This window comes from Petromyzon marinus, chromosome 3 (assembly GCF_048934315.1).
Source record: "Petromyzon marinus isolate PM22_M1 ecotype Great Lakes invasive population chromosome 3, UKy_Petmar_22M1.pri1.0, whole genome shotgun sequence".
Classification (NCBI taxonomy): Eukaryota; Metazoa; Chordata; class Hyperoartia; order Petromyzontiformes; family Petromyzontidae; genus Petromyzon; species Petromyzon marinus.
In genome coordinates this window covers 5,245,735-5,267,304 of record NC_133669.1, presented here as the reverse complement: position 1 = coordinate 5,267,304, position 21,570 = coordinate 5,245,735, and the positions used below count along the sequence as shown (strand labels likewise).

Sequence of the window (21,570 nt, the reverse complement as noted above, 5' to 3'; positions counted from 1 at the left end):
CCCCCCCCCCGTGTTGTTTAACCCCCCCCCGCCCCCCGTGTTGTTGATCCCCCCTCCCTCCTCCCCCCCGTGTTGTTGATCCCCCCCGCCCCCCGTGTTGTTGATCCGGCCCCTCCGCCCCCCCCCCCGTGTTGTTTATCCCCCCCGCCCCCCCCCTGTTGATCCGCCTCCCCGTGTTGTTGATCCCCCCCGCCCCCCCCCCGTGTTGTTGATCCCCCCCAGCCCCCCCCCGCCCCCGTGTTGTTGATCCGCCCCCCGCCCCCCCCGGGCACGAGAACTGACCCTGACATCTAAGAGGCGCCGCGCCTCGAAGCTTCCTTCGACTCCTCCGCGATTTTTCGGGCACCGCCATCGTGCGTCTCTCGGCTGCGAACGCAAAACTCCCCGCGGCACCTGGCGCACGTGTTGCAACGCGGCGTTCCTAAGTAACGAGGAACACGATTGCGTCAATTGACGTTGCGTGCGTGCAGCGCGTATAAATAATAGGCGGGGAGCGGTAGTGTAGCGGTTAGCGCGCTGCGCTACGAACCCTGCGGCCCGAGTTCGAGTCCCGGTTCACGGCCGACACCAGTGGCCATTATCTGAACCGGTCCTGGGCCTCCCCTAGGTCCACTCAGCCTCAAATGAGTACCTGGTGCGATGCGTAAACATCGCCGCTAGGGAGACAAAGGCGACCGGGCGTGGTGCTGGCCATCCACCTCCGTCGTGTGCCGTGCCGGCCTTCGTAGGTGCTCGCTAACAGCACTTGCCCCAACAGTCTGTTGCGGCTGTACGGGGGACCTTTGTCTTTATATATAGAAGACGCACGCGCTGCCGCACGTGTTCGAATTCTCATTGACATACGCTGTAACATGGAGGGTTGCAACCTCCGAAATAACTTGCGCTGATCCGCCCATACTGGACATCTGTGAAAAAGAGCTTCATAGCTCATCGGATTCCTCCAGTCTAAATAAAGATTGTGATAAACAAAAAATATCGGTACATATCATGAAGAGGAATATCTCATTCTAAATTGTCTTGCATGGTGTATTGATCAACTGACAAAAATCAGGATTTACGTCCTGGGAAGACTGACAAGTTTCCTGAGGATCCTGGGAAAACTATGACAGGCAGCAAACCCCATAGATATACGAGCAATGTCCCACAGTATTACAGCAGAGTGCTGATTATAATTATCACATGCTTGGTTGAGGCTGGAAACAAAACCACTTCCTTACCTTGTTACTATTTTGCACAATTGTTGCAGTATAAACGAAACGAGAAACTTGTCTTTGCAATGGTAATTGTTTATCCAGAATAAAAGGCTCAGTCTCAATATTCTACGCACAATCATTTTTGTCACGTTTTTTTTAAAATATTTGTATTTTTAAAATCCACATCTATACACCAAACCAAGTCATGCATTGCAGTGTTGGACAGATTTCGAACGTGGCCACCTTTGAAGTCACGGAAATACTGTAAGCTTATTCTATCCAATACTATACGGCACACATTTATGCCCTGTAAAAGTCATCGGATAACCATGCTGTTTTGAATTCTCAGCACTGAAATAAGCTGAAGTTAATTATCTTATTTTTGCATGAATTATTTGGGTGACCAGACTGAGCTCATTAATGTGGATACCTATGAATCCAAATAAGGACCCACGTGATGTCCTCTCGGTGCCCTGGCATGGGCATCATGAGCCTTGTGAGTGACTCGGTCACCTCTCAGTGTAGTATCGTTTTAAATAGCACTGCCCTATAATATATGTAATGCATGCCAGGCTTGTATACAAAATGGGTATGTATTGGTAGTTGTGCATTCATACAGATTAACATTAAAAAATCAGCACATTTGTCATTAACACCATCTTATATTAGAGCAAAATTATAATAGGTGGAAGTCTTGGGGCAATCTTTAGAGCAGAAGGTAGAGTGATTGACCAGAGTTGTAGATCACATTTTACAATGTGGCGCCCTGAGAAAATAAAATTGATAAATGGACAATTTGAACTGACATGTTTTTGTTCACGGCAGTATTAAATATCCCTCTTTCATTTGATAACGTTAATATTTCACGCGTTAAAAAGTAACAAGACACGGAAGCCAACAACAATATCGTATTTTAATAATAAAAAAACCAAAATAATATTTTAGACGTAAATATATCTCACATCAACATGAAATGTATATATTTACAATATCGTGCACGATGCACATATTGCCTTTGCTAAGCGCGTGACACACTGTGGTTTAACCGACGTGTTATGCGTCCAAAACCAGTCCAGGCGTGTTGTGTTGCACAATAAAAAAACACACACACATTGACTTTTGAATGTTACTTCTGGTGAAAAAGTAGGTCATTTTCTAATAACCCATAATATTTTTATATATAAAAACTCTTTACTAATGTATATACATAAATACATGTGACGAATGCACGCTTGGAGCACTTTGGAAGCTGACATGCCCGCCTCGCACAATGTCAAGGACAAGGCTTGTCACGCCATCCCAAGCAGACTCAGCTGTGCCGTCTCTCCTATAATTTCCTGGAATGCTATCGGCGAGGAACAGTCATATACAACAGCACTAAGCACCCCCTATGCATGTGCATAAACACACAGCATGCACAATGTCTTACCACACGTTTCATAGTTGTAACTTAATGCAAACCAGAGTCACCTGTGCCATCTCATTCACGTAATTTCCTGGGATGTCAGCTGAGGATCAATCACCTCCACCAGGACTCATTGTGTAGCAGGTGTGACATGATCAACCACCTTGGAAATGTGAGGATGGAGCATGGAAGAGGCAGGTCCCTGAGACGGGCATTGGAGTGACAGACAGAGGTCACTGACCAGGGGGATGCCCCCACCGACAACATACCAGGGTCATCAGCGACATCAGACCTTGGAAGCTGGCCCGTTGATGTTCAACCCACCGAGAGTATTGGCTGAAGCAATCGCAAAGGGAATGTACATATAATTCAGAATGAATATACACTATGTTAACATATATACACACACACACGCACACATACACGCTTAGCTGATGAGAGTATACTTGTGTTTCATAAGTCCAACATTCCAAACTCAAAGACTGTTTCACCTGATGAGTGTCAACCTTGCTGGATTCCACAACTCTGCGGCCGTCAGTGATGGTTTAGTCACGTCAATCCACTTCTGGATGAGGGCCTCCTCACAACGGAAGGTACTCGTAGCATGACAAACGCATTGTGTGCTCAGTCTGACCGATTCAGGATGGCATTGATCAGGAGTGAACTCTTGATCATGATGTCGTGTCATTATCAAGGCACTTCACCCATTCAAACGTTGTTTTAAGTCAAGGCAATTTAAGGAAGTGTCAATTTTCCATCATCGTAGCCAGCGGTAGTAATTCTACATTCCTATGGCAGGGTCAGTTGTGTCCAAGAAACAACCACCACTGAGATCTCACAAAGTGGTACTCAATGTATCAAACTCTAAGACAATGGGCCACTGCAACCATCTAATGAGATTCGAACTTGTAACCTTTAAATATGAACTCAGCTCTAAAGACACAGCACTGCGGTCATTTAAATGTTCCAAAAACTGCAGTACCAACTTAAACAAAGGTCAAAACTCGACTTGCTCTCATCAAGATTGTCATTTACTCATGCACCGAGTTGTCAGAAGCCTGCTTGTTTCATCAGCAATCTATTACTGGACAAAGTGCGAGGGTAATAAGAGTACACACGACACGATATTTTTTGTTTGGGGAGCTCAAGCATCTGGCATCGGGCAAGTGAGACTACAACATGTTGGTGGGGTCTGTGGGCTACTTTGATGTTATGTGGGCAGTTTGGCTTTATCTCTGCCATGTTTCGGCAGGTTGTAGCAATGTGGCCCATTGTGGCGTTATCACCGCCGTGTAGTGTAGCAGACACAGTCAAGGCTGATGACAGATAAGTTAAAGATTATTCTCAGAAAGGCTTTGTGGGGATCCACTGGCATTCTTAGCAGAAACAGAGCGAGGATGTGCGCTGGACCCTGCAAATGTTTTCATTGTCACAGGCTTCTCCCAAGGTTTTGCGGAACCTGGATCACCAACTGTTCGCAGAAATTATGGAATCTTGCGTGGGATCGTATTTTTTTAAAAGTTTCATTCGTTTTTTTTTATTTTATTTTACCAGGTAAGGCCCACCGAACTGTATAGCTCTTTTTTTAGAAGCAAAGTGGCTATCACAAATGATAGCTCAACGAAGTGGCTCGTCGTGGAAAATTAGAGCGGCCAAATTACTCTAAACGCATATTTCTAAATGTGGAGGGAAAAACCGGAGGACCCTGAGAAAAATCCATGCAACCACGGGGAGAGAGAGATATGCACAATCAAAATATACAGACGCCAGGGTTCGGATCGAAACCCCCGGCCTCCTATATACCAGGCGAGGTAGTTAACATCTCACCACAATGGTGCCCAGCATAACAAAGACAGTGTGCCTTTATTGGAGTGTAGCGATGGTGCATTAGTTATCATACTGCGCTACGAAACGGTGATATGAGTGTGGTTACCTGACATGGCAAAGATCTGATTACCGGTCACAGCTAACATCACTGGTGACTGATCTGTTAACCGGCCCAGGGCCCCCCCTTCGCCAACCGACACTGACTGGCAGCGTGAAGTTACGATTAACCAACCATGGCCCACGTGGTGTGGGGAGGCCTACATCCAGTGGTGCAATGACTTCAGTGCTGGACATCAGTTTCCAAATCACAATTTGGTGGCTTGTGAGTTTTGATAATCGATCTTTCCAGGATCAATCAAATGTGTACCACTTTGTAGAGGACATCATGCGGTGGTTGTCCTATGGAGAGAGTAGTCCCTGTCACAGAGACGTGGAATATCTGCCACTGACTTAGGACCATCAGAGGAGATCGTGTAAGTATGCAGGCAATTTCGTTCACTTCGAGTCCGTGGCCTATATAAACATCTTCTGAAGCTCCCAATGTTCTTCACCAAGTGTCTAAGGCCATGTTCCAGGTTTGCAGACAAAATCTATATACACTTACACACAGTGTACATTTACAGTGTATGTACAACACAACTAGCCTACGAAATGCTGCGCATACACACATGTATAAAACATGACTATTGTCATCTTGTTTTCTTTCTCGCTGAGATAAAGAACCTCTTTTGTTAAGGAGACTTGGATGCCACATTTACATCGGAAGAGTTACTGTATAACTATATAAAAATAATGTATTCTGTAAAAAAAGATTATAGAACTATTTTTAAAAAAGTTATGCATCCTAATGTAGAGACCAGAGGTCACTTGAATAATGTTTAGAAGTAGCTCTTTGACAACAGCTTCCATGGGCCATTGTCTAACAGGAAGGGTTGCACTGCTATTCAAAAGATCCGAAGGAATTCTTTGTCTCATGTCATGACGTTGATAGGAGTCGGAATCAAATTTGGGCTATGATACCATCGCACAATGGCTTTGGTAATATCGTTAATGCCCTTCAAAATTACTTGGCCGTGGTGGAAATTAAACAGCTGGGTGAAAAACATTGCCTGAAAGGCGATTGCATTGCCCTCAATGTGATTCAGCACGTGTCCATGAGTTCATCAAAGGCGAACGTATAAACACGACACTGTAAACTTTTTGGTAACTATCCTTCTTAGATAAGACGGATACACTGTCACAACTTAATAGGCGCGTGGCAATCGTCATAACTCTTTGTAAATACTACATCTGCCGGCACAGCTAGGATATGATACACTTGAATATAGAGCACACATATTTATTTAACACCACACCAAACAATGTATAATTTAAATAATGAAACATAATTGCTGTACTCTTATAACAAAATTAGGCAATCCAATTCAGAGATGGACAAAAATTTGGCGAGCGAATGCTACGCCCTGTGTCATAGCACTGAGCCAGCGCTCCACAAACTGTGAGATTTAGTTTGAAGCAAAGGCTTGCTAGCAACATCTCTCCAAGAAAGCATCAGTCTCAAGATTGTTGTTTTTTTAGGAGCCGAGTTTAAATTAAGTTGACGTTGTTTAACCAAGGGTAAGAAATCAAGGCACCAGAGTGAGTCTCATATGCACGAGCGACTCTCGATAACCACCAAAGTATCGTAACCTTATCGTGGTGGTGGGGTTTGTGTGTTCATTGACCCTCAGAGCTACAGTGAGGGAAAAAAGTATTTGATCCCCTGCTGATTTTGTACGTTTGCCCACTGACAAAGAAATGATCAGTCTGTAATTTTAATGGTAGGTTTATTTGAAGTGAGATACAGAATATAACAAAAAAATCCAGAAAAACGCATGTCAAAAATGTTATAAATTGATTTGCATTGTAATGAGGGAAATAAGTATTTGACCCCTCTGCAAAACATGACTTAGTACTTGGTGGCAAAACCCTTGTTGGCAATCAGAGAGGTCAGACGTTTCAGGTAGTTGGCCACCAGGTTTGCACACATCTCAGGAGGGATTTTGTTCCACTCCTCTTTGCAGATCTTCTCCAAGTCATTAAGGTTTCGAGGCTGACGTTTGGCAACTCGAACCTTCAGCTCCCTCCACAGATTTTCTATGGGATTAAGGTCTGGAGACTGGCTAGGCCACTCCAGGACATTAATGTGCTTCTTCTTGAGCCACTCCTTTGTTGCCTTGGCCGTGTTTTTTGGGTCATTGTCATGCTGGAATACCCATCCACGACCCATTTTCAATGCCCTGGCTGAGGGAAGGAGGTTCTCACCCAAGATTTGACGGTACATGGCCCCGTCCATCGTCCCCTTAGCAGGAAAACACCCCCAAAGCATACTGTTTCCACCTCCATGTTTGACGGTGGAGATGGTGTTCTTGGGGTCATAGGCAACATTCCTCCTCCAAACACGGCGAGTTGAGTTGATGCCAAAGAGCTCCATTTTGGTCTCATCTGACCACAACACTTTCACCCAGTTGTCCTCTGAATCATTCAGATGTTCATTGGCAAACTTCAGATGGGCATGTATATGTGCTTTCTTGAGCAGGGGGACCTTGCGGGCGCTGCAGGATTTCAGTCCTTCACGGTGTAGTGTGTTACCAATTGTTTTCTTGGTGACTATGGTCCCAGCTGCCTTGAGATCATTGACAAGATCCTTTCGTGTAGTTCTGGGCTGATTCTTCACCGTTCTCATGATCATTGCAACTCCACGAGGTGAGATCTTGCATGGAGCCCCAGGCCGAGGGAGATTGACAGTTCTTTTGTGTTTCTTCCATTTGCGAATAATCGCACCAACTGTTGTCACCTTCTCACCAAGCTGCTTGGCAATGGTCTTGTAGCCCATTCCAGCCTTGTGTAGGTCTACAATCTTGTCCCTGACATCCTTGGAGAGCTCTTTGGTCTTGGCCATGGTGGAGAGTTTGGAATCTGATTTAATTGCTTCTGTCGACAGGTGCCTTTTATACAGGTAACATTCTGAGATTAGGAGCACTCCCTTTAAGAGTGTGCTCCTATTATCAGCTCGTTACCTGTATAAAAAACACCTGGGAGCCAGAAATATTTCTGATTGAGAGGGGGTCAAATACTTATTTCCCTCATTAAAATGCAAATCAATTTATAACATTTTTGACATGCGTTTTTCTGGATTTTGTTGTTATTCTGTCTCTCACTGTTCAAATAAACCAACCATTAAAATTATAGACTGATCATTTATTTGTCAGTGGGCAAACGTACAAAACCAGCAGGGGATCAAATACTTTTTTCCCTCACTGTATGTCGCCTAGAGTCTTGTACTCCTGCTAAGTTCTCCCGTGGAGAACAGATCTGGGGGGAAGAGGTTCCAAACAAATAACGGTCCAAAATAAAGCTCCCCCATGGAATGGTAACAAAGTACCGAAATCAGAGAACTTTGCCTGGACAAGGAATACCGGGACACATCCCTGGAGCCAGGCCTGGGGGTGGTGTTTGCCGGCAAGCGCCTGGTGGCCGGGTGACCCCCCCCCCCACGTAACCTGGTGGGGCCCAGCCCGACAATGCTACGTGGCGCTGTCCTGTGGGCTCACCGTCCGAAGGGTGAGGGGCGGGTGTGCGATGCCAGTATGGATGGTCTCAGACGAACTGGACCTTGGCGATGGACACTAGCTATTGGGACATGGGATGTGACATCGCTGGAGGTGGGGGGGGGTGTAAAGGAGCCAGAGCCGGTGGAAAGGTACCGACTAGATATCGTTCGTCTCACCTCCACACACAGCCATTGGCACTGGAACCAAACTTCTTAATTAGGGGGTGGTCTCTCTCCTATTCCGGAGTATTCACTGGTGAGAGGTCCCGGGCAGGTGTGGGTATACTCACAAGCCCCTGGTTGGCTGCTGTTTCACTGGAGTTTGTCCCAGTGGACCATAGGGTCGCCTAAATGAGACTTCCGGGTCTCAGAAAGGAAAACTCTTGACTGTTGTCTGTGCTTATGCACTAAATAGCAGCTCAGAGTATTCGGCCTTCCACAGTCTTACTGGGCGACTTCAATGCTCACGTGGGAAACGATGGAGATAGCTGGAGAGGCGTTATTGAGAGGAATGGCCCCCTGTTTTGACCAAAATTGTCACATGTTATTGGGATTCTGCGCTAGTCACGGAATGTCAATAACAAACACCATGTTCGAACACAAGAATGCTCATAAGTGTACTTGGTACCCAGAGCACCTTGGGCCGAAGGTCGATGATTGACTTTATAATTGCATCATCGGACCTAAGGCCGTATGTTCTGGACACTCAGGCTAATCGGAGGTGCTCTATATACTCATTGGCTGCTACTGTCCTTCCATTAACCCAAGCTTTTAATTGTTTTTTTTGTAATTGTTTAAAAGTATTCATAAATAATTGTGAACCAGTTCATGCCAAGTAACAATTTAGTGAAAAATGAACACGGGTTAACAATGCATTACCGCTAATTCCCTTTGTGAATATTATTTCAGTAACACGTTACTTCCAAACGCCACGTACAGCATTTGCTAATGGAACATGATCGTGATTGAATGTGTGTTTTACCTTGGTGTATTGGCGTTCTGTCTCAGTGTCTCGAGTTTCTAAGCGAACCTGTACTAAATAGCACGCTCAAAGTATTCGCTTCCACTATCTTTATTAAGAATTATTATTCTCTATTATTACACTGGTTTACCCAGGCAAGAGTCACCAAGTCTTGAGATGCTTTATCAAAGTGGTTCCCCTACCACGTTTTTGCGGTAGAGGGCGATGCTGCTGTGTTATCCCTATTGCGTCATTTGGAGGTCATTCTTTCAACATCGGCATATTTGGCCAAGACCAGTATACATTGTATTTTATTTGAGCTAGGGGAGGAGAACCGGAGAACCCGGAAGAAACCCGTGCAGAACAGGGGGGGAGAAAGTACAGAAAAGAATCACACATACACACAGAAAGGCACTTGTCGGGAAGTGAACCCAGGCCCTTTTTGCTGTGAGGCACACAACGCATAATACAAAAATCTACCATCGGTCCTATCGGGGGGCACTTCTAAATCACTTGGTATCGCACAGGATTCATTATGGCGCTGTCCGATCGGAGGCTGTGATGGTAGACCAGGACACACGTCGACTCCAATAAAAATTGAGTCAATTCAAATTCTATAGGACTACAGAGGTCACGACTTTTAGCTGCAAACGTGTCTGATCTTCAAGGTCCTCTTCAACCTATGCTGGGCAACACGAACACCATGCTAGGGCCCCCCTCGAGTTCTACCCGTCACGCGAGTGCCCCCCTCTTGTCAAATGGCCATGGCCCCATTGTCTGTGCCTCCCAGAGACTTCCTTTTTTCAGGGCAGCCGTGCGAGAGCCTAGTTCCATCATCGGTTCTTGCAGGGGAGACACCTGGGATTTGTTTTCATGACAAAAGTAGCAATACAGTATTATTCGTTGGAATTTAGAATCCAGCACGCAATGGGCCAAAAATTGGCACATAACATCATAGGGATTTCATTGTTCCAATTTTGCAGTGGACAGAGTGTTTCGTTAACTCCCCACGTAAGTTTGCGGGCGGCGGGGAAGGAATCACACCGTCGATCCTGCACAAACTGGACATCTGTGAATAAGAGCTTCAAAGGTCATCAGATTTCGCCTAGATAAAGATAACTCTGAAAAAATTATTCGACCGCCAGGGCCACTCGGCCACTTCAGCTCCGGACGAGTCATAAAAACTAACGGGCCCACACTTTCGCTCTTCCATATCCTCAAGCGCATCAAGAGTGCCTGCAAATCTTCCGCAAAATTTGGCACCGCAGTTGTGGGGTTTTTTTTTCCATGCGAGGGCAGCGGGCGTCTCTCGCGGGGTGCCGAGGCGCGACTTGACCCCGAGCGCCGGGGGTGAGGGGGCAGGGGGCGGCGCGGAGGAGGCGGCGGGGGTCACGTCGCTCACGTGGTGGAACCCCGGGCTGCGGGGGACGCCGTCCGTGAGGCGCACAGCGCAGGGTTAGCCCGTCGCCGCGACCCACTGAGTTTGCTCCTCTTGCGCGGCACGCAGGTGACGGAGCATTCTGCACGCACACGTGCACACGCGTGCACACACAAGCACGTCAGTCATTTATTTCACAGCGCTGGTCCCAGCCACACTTATTATGACGAAGGCTACAATCTTGTCACGGTAATTTGTATTCAAATGTACAGACGAGGTGTGGGGAAACAAACCAAGAAGCCACAATTTTTATTTAGAATAATTGCATAGAGTAGGGTTCTTCGACCGGTGTACCGAGGGCCAGACGCGGCTCGTTAAGGCTTTCGGTGTGGTGCGCCGTGCGACACCCTCCGAGATATCCGGCGAGCAGCGCCGTAAATAGATACAGATTAGTGAGATAAAGGAGAGTTCAATGAGACAAAGAGAAGGGAGAGCTGTAGACAGGAGATAAAGATGAGCGAGATAAAAAAAGAACGGCCTGGAGAAAAGACGGACAGATTAGTGGTCACGTGTACAGATGCGATAACTCTGGTGACGCCATGTGATGTCGTACCGTCTGTCGTACTGTCGATACACGTGACGGGAGCATCACATGGCCCGTCAGTACATGCTAATATTATTTTAAAAATTGTTTCATTGTGGTGCCTCTTAGAGAAAAAAAAACACTGAAGAACACTGGTGTATGGGGATGACAATAAATTAAGAAATTTCCAGGAATTATTTTACATGCTTTCTCGATATCAAAAATACGACCAGTGAATTGCACAATTACTAAATTTCCAACACGTCTTAAAAACAATATTTGTTTGCGTCGGAATTAACCGCCTTTATTTCCCGCACGTTTATCTCCGGAATAACGGGGACATCAAACAGCGCAACCGCTGCATTCTGCAAAATCGGTTATTGCGACATCGTTCAAGTGTACGACTCCCTCTGACGTGGGCTGCAACACTGGGAAACCAATCGTGCACCCAAGTTCACGACATGAAACGTTTGTTCTGAACCAGCCTGGCATGTGACAGCAAGATGCAAGCGATCAGATAAACCGAGATCCCACATTTGACAAGCGTCTCGTGTTGTCGACACTCTGCCCCCATTCAACTCCAAGCTCAAGGCTATGAGATGTAAATTATGCCAGAGTTGAGTTATATACACACACACACGAGGGATGGAAAGGCACACATGGGTATGGAATACAACAGATACATACATATACGTGTTGAGATACACACACGAGAGATAAATTGAAAATGTATATGCACACATGGCTGTGAAATACTATGGGGGTGGCTGGCCAGCACCATGCCCTGCTGCATTTATCTCACCAGTGGCGATGTTTTCTTTACACACTGCACCAGGTACTCATTTGAGACCGAGTCGACCAAGGACCGGTTCAAATAGAGATATACAGTACGCTCTTGTTATTCGCGAACTTGCTATCCGCGATTTTGGCTATACGCAAATCGCATCTGGGACTCTACACGACTGCATCGAGAGAGAGAGAGAAAGTGATGCGAGATAAAACGATGAGATATTTATTATAACCAATTTACAGATTTTTAGTTTTAATGACAATTTTCATGCATTTAATAGAATCATTTACGTATTTTTATTTAAGGCAATTCATTAAAAACAAGACAGGTTTTGGTCGGCCAATTATCATTGTCCGCGTAATTTTCTATTCACGAGCATCTCCGGAACGTATCCCTCATGAATAACGAGGAAAACACTGCTAGACAAGACAAAGATCCCCCGTGTAGCCTTAACAGACTGTTGAGGCAAGTGCTGTTAGCGAGCACCTATGAAGGCAGCCACGGCACACCGGGGGGGGGTGTGGCCAGCATCACGCCCGACCGCCTTTGTCTCTCCAGTTGGCGATTTTTTTTTTACACACAGCAACAGGTACTCATTTGAGGCCGAGTCGACCTAGGGAAGGCCCAGGACCGCTTCAGATAATCGTCACCAGTGTTGGCCGTGATCGGGAATCGAACTCGGGCCGCCGGGTTTGTAGCGCGGCGCGCTAACCAATGCACCACCGCTCCACACACGCACACGTGCGTACCGTGCGTAGCGCGTGCGTGCCGGCTAAGTCGAGAGAAGCGTCATGGGCCAGAGGCGGGGGGGGGGTGCGGGAGTGGAGGGGGGGGGGGGTCGCGTTCTTGTTTACGCTGAGGATTTGTTCCCTCTGCCGTGTCAGCAGTTTCACAGTCACGCCGCACCCACACGCTATTTAAATTCCAGCACGAGGCACCGCTACCCGGACTGGCTCGGTTCGCTCTCATACAGCACCACCCCCCCCACCTCCCCGTGTACGCTCGCCAGTCTCTTGTCACACGTAATCCATAACGCAAAATTATTATTAGCGTCGCTGTGGAAGGATATAAGGTTCCAAACAAACATGCGGACAACACGCATCACTTACATTTTTCAATTGCCTCCACATAACACTACAAGTTAATGTTTGCTATGAAGAAGGGCCATTGCCGGAAAAGTCACCTATTTTATATCCTCCCCCCCCCACCACCTTTCACAAGCACAGTGTGTTTTTATACGAATGTGTTGAGCTTTCATTTCTAAAAAAATATATAATATTTAAAGATGATTATTTAGATACTACATCCCTTCGGCCGCCGTGGCCTTCTCTTGGAGCGCATAATTTCAGCAGCATTGGTTCAACACAAGCAAAACTCTGTACCGGTGTCAACATCATCAGCTAAGTGCCCAGTCAGTTGAGTCTGGCTTGAACCAACACTGGTCACAACTGCTTGCTGATAAACAGGCAAGGACCCTTTCACTGTTTGATAAAGGGTCCCTGGTTCACGCAAAAACGATGTAATACGTAACATAAAATAATCGTCCACGTCATTGTGCAGAATACAAGCATCAAAATCTGTCAACGTTCCTTTTTCAGATATCGTTGCCTATTTATCTCTCCTTGCTCCCACACACGTACGCTTTATCTATACAAATTTCCGTACAAAAAAACAGATTGCGGCAGTTATCTTGCATGGAAATGCGTGTGGGAAAACGCGTTTTACTGCCACGGTTGAATTATGATTTCCCAATATCCTAAAAACTTCCACCTCCACACAATGCAAACGTAAGTGCACGTTCTCGTACAGCCCCGTTGTCAATCCACTGATGGGTGAAGGCCCTCCCTACACCGTACGGGTTGTTTGGCCATACTTTACCACGCGCTGGTCAGTTCAGGTTGGTGAAGGTGGACAGAATATATGTTCAAGCATTAGAAGTACTGTACAGGTTTGCCTTTCTTCACGCAGGTTCGGTTTGTGAAATTTTGCGTATATGCGGCTCGCTTACCAAAATTATCTATATATATGCGGTTCAAATTCACTCATATGCGGGCGGATATGCAGTCAGACGTGGGACATTGTGTGTATTGAGTGTGTACTGTGTGTTTGTACTCTGTGTACTGTGTGCGCTACTCGGCAGGCAGCTGTCTCGTGCAGTGCATTGTGGGTTGGGTGATGGTGCGGTCCAACCTACGAGATATCTCTTTGTGCGCCCCCCTTTTTTGTACCGCATCTCCTACTACCGCGTAAAGCGAGGGAAGAAACCTGTACAGCACAACGATGTATTTTTGCTGCACTGCCCCCATCTGCTGCCCACCATGTAGCCCAGCAGCTTGTAACACCTGTTTGGCATGCAGGTCACCTATCCAAGCTCCATCAAGGCACCAATGGCCAAGGACCATCGGACACTGAGCTGGCGCCACTTAGGTCAAAAGTTCAAGGTTGGGGTGGGGTGGGGGAGGGACGTGGGGGGGGGGGTCTCTCTGGGAACTATCCGTGAGGCTGAGCCGGTTCCGTTGATATCCTGGGCTCAAGACCTTGGACCTGGAAATTTCAGTTGAGGCCGAGTCCTCGGTCGGGACAACTGCACCTTGTCAAGTGTCACACTCGGGAAGCAGCTCAAAGACACCGCAGGCCGACTCTCCAAGCAACCGCGTTATGGTGCCCCTGATGTGCAACACTCGTCTATGAGTCCATGCATCTGTACAGCTAATTTGCCAATCCACTGATAGATGAGGGCCTCACAAATGCCACGCAGGTCATGAAAGTTATTTGACCATACTTCACCTCGTTGATCAGTACTAGTTGGTGAAGACGGCGAGTACAGTAGATAGTGGAGTAAAGTATAGTTTGCTGCACCACCGACTACTGAGAGCATAGCCCCCACAGCAGCCCACCACACCTGTGGGATGCCGAGGTTATTTAACCCTGCTTTGCCATGCTGGTCATTTGGGGCTGGAGAAGGTGGAGATAATTTATGTAGGAGCATATAAGTACAGTATAACAGAGGAATTTGCTACACTGCCCTCAGCTGCTCGATGGAGCCCCAGAACATTTCTTTCGTACGTAAGCCAACCGTGCTAATCGGAGGTGCAAACCCAATAACTTGAGAAAATAGTTAACATTTCAGGACAGACCTTGGTGAATGGACTTGGACAAACTCCCAGCATGTGAAATCGTGGTTTAACCTACAAGCCATCCGTGTGGAGCTTTTAGTGTTATGCCCTCTTGTGCACGTGTTTTCTTCGGGCACTCTAGTTTCCTTTCACAAGCCACTCATAAATGGAACGAGTCAAACATTCCTATTTGGAACCCTCCTGTAAGACAGTCTTGATACTAAGTGAAGCATTCCTAAGTAAAGGCCATTATTATTATAATATTAAGTGGAAGTTCAGACTTTGAATTTAGGATCTCAATGACAAAAGCATCAGACTAATGAACAACGTCATCACATTTTTTAGAGCCATCACATTTGTATCTAACCCTTGGATCTGTGGATAAAACTGCTGAGATGTGTCTCGACCAATGTGCAATACTCCCAACACAAAAATGTTTGTCCCAACTCCGCATTGAAATAAAACGTTGTATTGGCAAATGTTAATCAGGATACTGCCATACATTTTCAAATGATGCTGCTGGATCTTTGAAAAATAAACAAAAATAAAATAATGCCTCCTTTCCACATTTGTCTCTTCACGTAACAAATAAAAGAATGTTGTACACAAATCATTGGCCCCATGGCCTTCTGAGATTGCAACTTAGCGGCATGTGTTCAATCCAGGCAAACTGTGGACCTGTTTTGACATTCAGTGTCTCATTTGCATTCAGGCTTGCTTGAACCAATGCTGGTGAATTGCCCACGTTTTTAAGCGACGACCCTTTGTTTTCAAATTAAAAGAGCATTGTGATTATTTCTCTTAAGCTAGTTTTAAGGCCATGGGAAATTGGGACTTTGTAAAACCACGAGTGAAGTGGCTGAACGATGGGAGTCTTTCACCAGGCTACCCCCTGTAATCAGTTGTGTTGTGTCAAAGAGACAATGCACGGGTCCTGTTTCAGGACACACTGCTGTTTACATCCAGGTTTAACTTCTTAATCGTGCAAGGCAGGTAAGAGTCAGCAGGGCGCAGAAACAGAAGACATATTTAATCGAAGACATAATTCATGGGAATAATATCTTAATTTATAACCACATGCCATTTTGGCATTGTTCATTGTGTCTGTCATTAGTGATACCTGGAAAATCAGATTAAGCTATGGATTGCCCCACTGGAAAGACCTGCAGTTGTTTAGTGAGCTTACCATTGAGCCACATCGCATGGAGTCAATAGATCAAATCATCATTACCGTTCCAACCTCACCCTTGTACTTGATTTGCATCATGACACTCAGTGGTCCGAGCTGCAACTCCACAACTTCTCACCAACAACTTGGCAGTGGACAGAATGAGCCCCGTCAACAATGAAACATATTTAGGGCTTTGTATTGCGTAATGTATGCAACGTCAGAAAACGCAGTGTAATCCGAAACATGCATGTGCATATATGTTCAGGTGATTTCAGACAATTAATGAGTGTCTATAACAAGTGGAAGGAGACAAGCCCCTGGGGAAAACACACACATGCAAGCGAGAAGAACTCTACCCCATAACATAGATGGGACAGATGGATATTTAGTCCACACTTGCTGTACCACCTTGTCCTGTCGTGTCAGGAGATCACACCTCAACACTCACGGGAAGGGAGTTTCATGACATTTGTTTGATCCACCAACACGTCGGCTTCCACAGCGCCGGATTACAGGCGTGCGCAACCACCGCCCTGCTATGACCTCACCACTGTGGCCTCGCCGTGCATGGGCAAGGGAGATGGGGAGACATACAGACTCGAGGACACCCAGGGCACGGGACCACCGAGCCGTGCATGGGCTCCACCGAATTGTTTTTGTAACTGGACGAGGTCATTGCGCGGCCAACGATGCCAGATGGGCCATCTGGGATTGCCCAGAGTGTGAATGCAGACAGGTGCAGACTGTGACGCATGATGTGGAAGCAGGAGGATTGCCCTCTGACCAGGCTGGATGGTGGGCTGAGAGCACCGGACGCTGCACACGAAGGCGCTTCGGACTGGCTCGGCCGGGCATGCATGCGCGAGAAGAACTGGTTAAAATTGTGCAGCGTAAAACCATTTAAAAGTGCAGTCCCTTACGTAGGGGGGGGATCAAAGATCCCTTGGCATCATCCTTCAGAGTAAGACGCTGTAGGCCAGGGTCATGGCACAAATTGAAATCTGGAAAACTATCCTCCAAACTACATCGTAATAAAATAAATGATTTGGTCATACTGCGTTTGACAGTGGTGCACTAGCAAAAATAACAAAACTCAACACATTCATCAATAACACTGCCACATTAAAAAGACAAAAAAATATAATACATGACGTTTCAGGCAATGGGCCAGGCCTCTCTGGCCTGGCCCATTGCCTGAAACTCTCTGGCCTCTCTATGCACTGTGAAGAACTATAGCATGACACGTCACCTGTATATATACTCATTCTTTTTAAGGCAGAATTCTTGTAATAACAATATACAATTTTGTTTGGATTTACACAGATGCTAAATGTGACCGCATATTTCCATAACGTGAAACTATAATTACCTGGGTCTCCCTTGCAAAAAAATAGCCAATCAAATTTGGTTAAACACAGCATATATCCATTTTTTTTAACTGATACTACCAACATTTATTTGGTCAATGGTTGAGAATAACGCCTCAAGATGTTTCATGGCTCCTCTAATGCAGGTGATAATGTCCTAAACAGAAACTGCCGTGTTGATGCGGCAAAAGAATTGTGGATTTCTTGCAAAGTTGTTTAGCTTTACCGGGAAATTGGCGAACCCAGCCACTTTCACTCTTACATGGTCTACAAATTTATTGTTTTTCATTTTGCATTCAGGGAAATTAGTAAAAATTTACACAAGGGGTTTTTTTTGCGGTTAATTTCAATCGCTGGGTTTTATTGTTTAATAGTTTTTAAAGTTATCTTGGAAAATTATTTGCAAAAATACGTCGGTCAAGAGTTATGCCATTGTGTGCTAACATATTGACACAAATCAACATCTAAAAAGATACCTGCAAGATTGTCAGGCAAACTGCGTGTATCTGCAACTATTGTACTTTTCAACTATATTGAGTAAAACAATAGGAGAGTATTTAGAAAACTCTGGAGGTATTTGTTGAAAAATATATCAGCAGGATTTGGCAATTTTCAAGCGCCCATCGCCTCGCATCTCCCTTTCCATCCCACTCACCTCTCCCATCACACTCACCACCCTCATCTTCCATCCCACTCACCTCTCCCATCACACTCACCAACTTCATCTTTCATCCCACTGAACTCAACCTGGAGGTCCAGCCTGCGGTGTCACCCGTGTCTCCACCATCATCTCCCATCAAACACCACACCTCTACCTCGAGAATAGCATATGGCATCATCAACCCTTCAGTGGCATAGATATAGACTTATAGAGCATACACGCAGTGCATCTGCACCAGAGGCGCCACGGTGGTGAGCTGTTAACTACCTCGCATGGTATACAAGGATTTCGTGGGTTCGATCCAGACCCTGGCGTCTGTATATTTGGAGCTTGTCTCTCTCCCCATGGTTGCGTGGATTTTTCTCCGCGTCCTCTGGGATTTCCCTCCACATGTATCATCAACACGCGTTCAGAGTATTTGGCTGCTCTAAATTTCCACAAGATAAGCCACTTTCGTTCAGCTATCATTTGTGGCCAGCTCGCTTCTGAAAAAAGAGCCATATAGCTATGTGGGCCTTACCTGGTAAAATATAAAAAAACAGTTTTAGTTTAGGACTCACGGCTAGAAGGGGGCAAAGGTACAGGACGTTGAGTTGTATTGCTTGCACCAGGGCCTATGCCAACCACAACACGCCACTATCACTCCGCTACCACCTCCGACTCTCATCCCACTCACCTCTACCTGCAGGAGATCCCGTGGCATCACCGACTCCTCCACCGCCTCCATCTCCACCAACTCCTCCCCTACCTCCTCTGCTCGCCTCCCTGGAGCTTGGCGGTCCAGGGCCTGGCCCACTCGGCTCTGGACTAACAGTGGCCGATGAGGGAGACGAGCTGGACGACGAGGAGGAGGAGGATGCGGACGACGAGGAGGACACACGAGGAGGGCACGAAGACGAAGAAGAAGACGACGACGCCGCTGCCGCTACGTTGTCCGACACGCGCTTACCGGCCCTGCGCAGGTTCACGGGCCGATAGAAGGCGCACACCGAGGCCGCGGGAACGGCCTCCCACGCGAAGTCTCCGCCGGGCAGCGGCTGCTCCGACTCGAAGTCGAAGTTCCACTTGAGGCGGTCCCTCTCGGCCACCGAGCGCAGCTGCTGCCGCACGTCCGCACCTGCGGTGGAGCCGCGGGCGCCGGAGGGGCACGAGAAGAGGCGGCGGCGGGCGCGCAGCTGCGGGGACCCCCCACGCTGGCCCGGGACCCGCGGCGGGGACGCGGCGGGCTCCGGGTCCAGCCGCCAGTCGCGCGGGTCACCCCGCTCGCCTTCTTGGTCGACGCGGAGCGACCCCGCAGCGGGAGCCTGGTCCCAGTAGCGTAGGTCTCGCTGGTCCTGGTCCCAGTTGAGCGGGTCCGCATGGCGGTGCTGGGCCGCGTATCGCGGTGGGGCTGCTCGGTCTTGGGCCTCGTCCCACGGGAACGCCTCGTTCAGGTTCGCATCCAGGTACCTTGGAGATCGTCGACGGGGCCCGTCCAGCGCGGGTGACGCTGCTCGCTCCTGCTCCAGAGTCCGCCTCAGCTCGGGGGGGCCTCGCGGAGCCTCTCGGCCTGCGGCCCGGCGCGGCTCCTCCGGGGCGGCCGCCGATCCCCAGGAGGGTGCCTCGTCCTGGTTGGAGTCCTGGTCCGAGTCCATCATGGTGTTTAGGGCACGGTGTTTAGGGCACGATGTTTAGGGCCCGTTTAAGATAACGCGATGCTGCCGCCAGCAGCCGGTCTCACTGTAGGTGAAGAGATGTCAAGGCGGAGGTGGTTGCGATGAACGGACACGCATACACACTTATACACTTACACACACACACCAAGGTACATATAGAGATACACACATACAGACACGCACAAGAATACACAGTACTGTATGTGTAATGTATACTGTAATGTACACAAAGAAACACAAGAACACACACAGTACTGTACACGAAATGTACACTTGGGTACACACAAACGGATTCACGCACACGGAAACACACGCAAAGTAATGTAATGCACACTGTATCGTACACACATTACAAAGTACCCAGCACACGTACAACACAGGCAAGACTTACAGTACATGCAAACGTACAACTTTTGCGTACACACACACAGAGCGAGACTTGCACACACAACACACTCACACACAATCACACACAAACACAATCACACACACACACGAGAGAGTGTGCAACGGCCTCCCCCTTCCCCCCTTAGCACACGGCGGAGAGAGTCAACAAGAGGCGAGGAGACGCAGGAATAAACACGCAGGAATAAACACACAGGCACACACAGACACCACCATCGCTAACACACGACACACACACACGCGCGCGACACACACACACACGGGCCGGCCAACGCCGAGCACACGGAACAAACACGCGAAAGCCGGAGGAGGAGGAGGAGGCGGTGGAGGGGGGGGGCTGGGTGGTGGGGGGGGGGAACGGCCCCGCCCTACCCCCGCCCCCTGTTTACAACTTCGAAACGCGTGACGTCACCCGAGGGCTACGCCTTCAGCTCCCTCCCCCCAGCATCTCACCGCCCGCCCTTCCCCACCTTGACAACAAGCCCCGCCCATAACTAAGTAACCCCCCCCCCGCCTCTCTCACACACACACCCCCTTAACGGACCCCGCCCCTCTGGGCAATAAGCCACGCCCCGCGATGACAAGCTACGACCCTTGGTTGACAAGCCACGCCTCGTGGTGATAAGCCACGCCCCGTCACGATAATCCACGCCCACGCTGGTAAATTGGCAATAACAAATTCTGATTTAAAGCTTTCGTGACTGCAGGGATTCATATTCTTGGTTCTTTCGGTAAAGTCACGTAGAAAGGCAACAATAAAAACATAACAAAAGTAAAACAATACAATTCTCACGACGTTTCGACTGCAACACAAGCAATCATCATCAGGTGATGATTGCTTCACCTGATGATGATTGGTGATGATGATCAGGTGATGATGATTGCTTGTGTTGCAGTCGAAAGGTCGTGAGAATTGTATTGTTTTATATTTTTATTATTTTATTGTTTCCCTTCTACGCGACTTTACCGAAATATCCAATAATAATAAATTCGTTAAACGCTGAGGAAGGCTTTTGCGACCAGTATCAATAATCTAGAGTTTGTGGTTTTTTTGGACCCAACCAGGAGGATTTCTCCACAAATCTGTCTGTGACGCCTGATGATGCTCGTCACGGTACTCGAATTGTAAATGTTGTGGTGGGTTTACTTTCCAACACACAAGCGGTGTGTGCCTGAACTAGTGACGAATTGGCGTGTTTTTGTTTACGTGACGAACCTTACTCATTCGCCGTGTCGGGTGGTGGCGGGTTTAACGACACATTTATATTTACGAGATCTAACCCCAAAATAAACATATTTTTTAAAATAAATCACTGATAATTTAATTATTCAAACTTGTATCTGTTCATTCTTTGTTGAGCCTATCCCTGTTCTATGATGAAGGCTAATTAATATTTAAAAAAAAACGTTGCATATTCTACCGTATACGTTTTTTTTTAAGATCACAGTGCTATTGACGAACACGT

At 47.3% G+C, this 21,570-nt stretch overlaps 1 protein-coding gene across 1 annotated transcript; it reads right to left on the bottom strand.

The window, feature by feature from the left end:
• Positions 1 to 2,087: 2,087 nt before the first annotated feature.
• Positions 2,088 to 20,581, bottom strand: LOC116952310 (uncharacterized). Its single transcript, XM_032971547.2, has 2 exons — positions 18,721 to 20,581; positions 2,088 to 10,498 (listed from the first exon to the last, which is right to left on the bottom strand). Exons 1-2 carry the CDS (start codon positions 19,679 to 19,681, stop codon positions 10,377 to 10,379), a joined length of 1,083 nt encoding a protein of 360 aa, XP_032827438.1. The 5' UTR covers positions 19,682 to 20,581; the 3' UTR covers positions 2,088 to 10,376.
• Between the last annotated feature and the right edge of the window lie 989 nt (positions 20,582 to 21,570).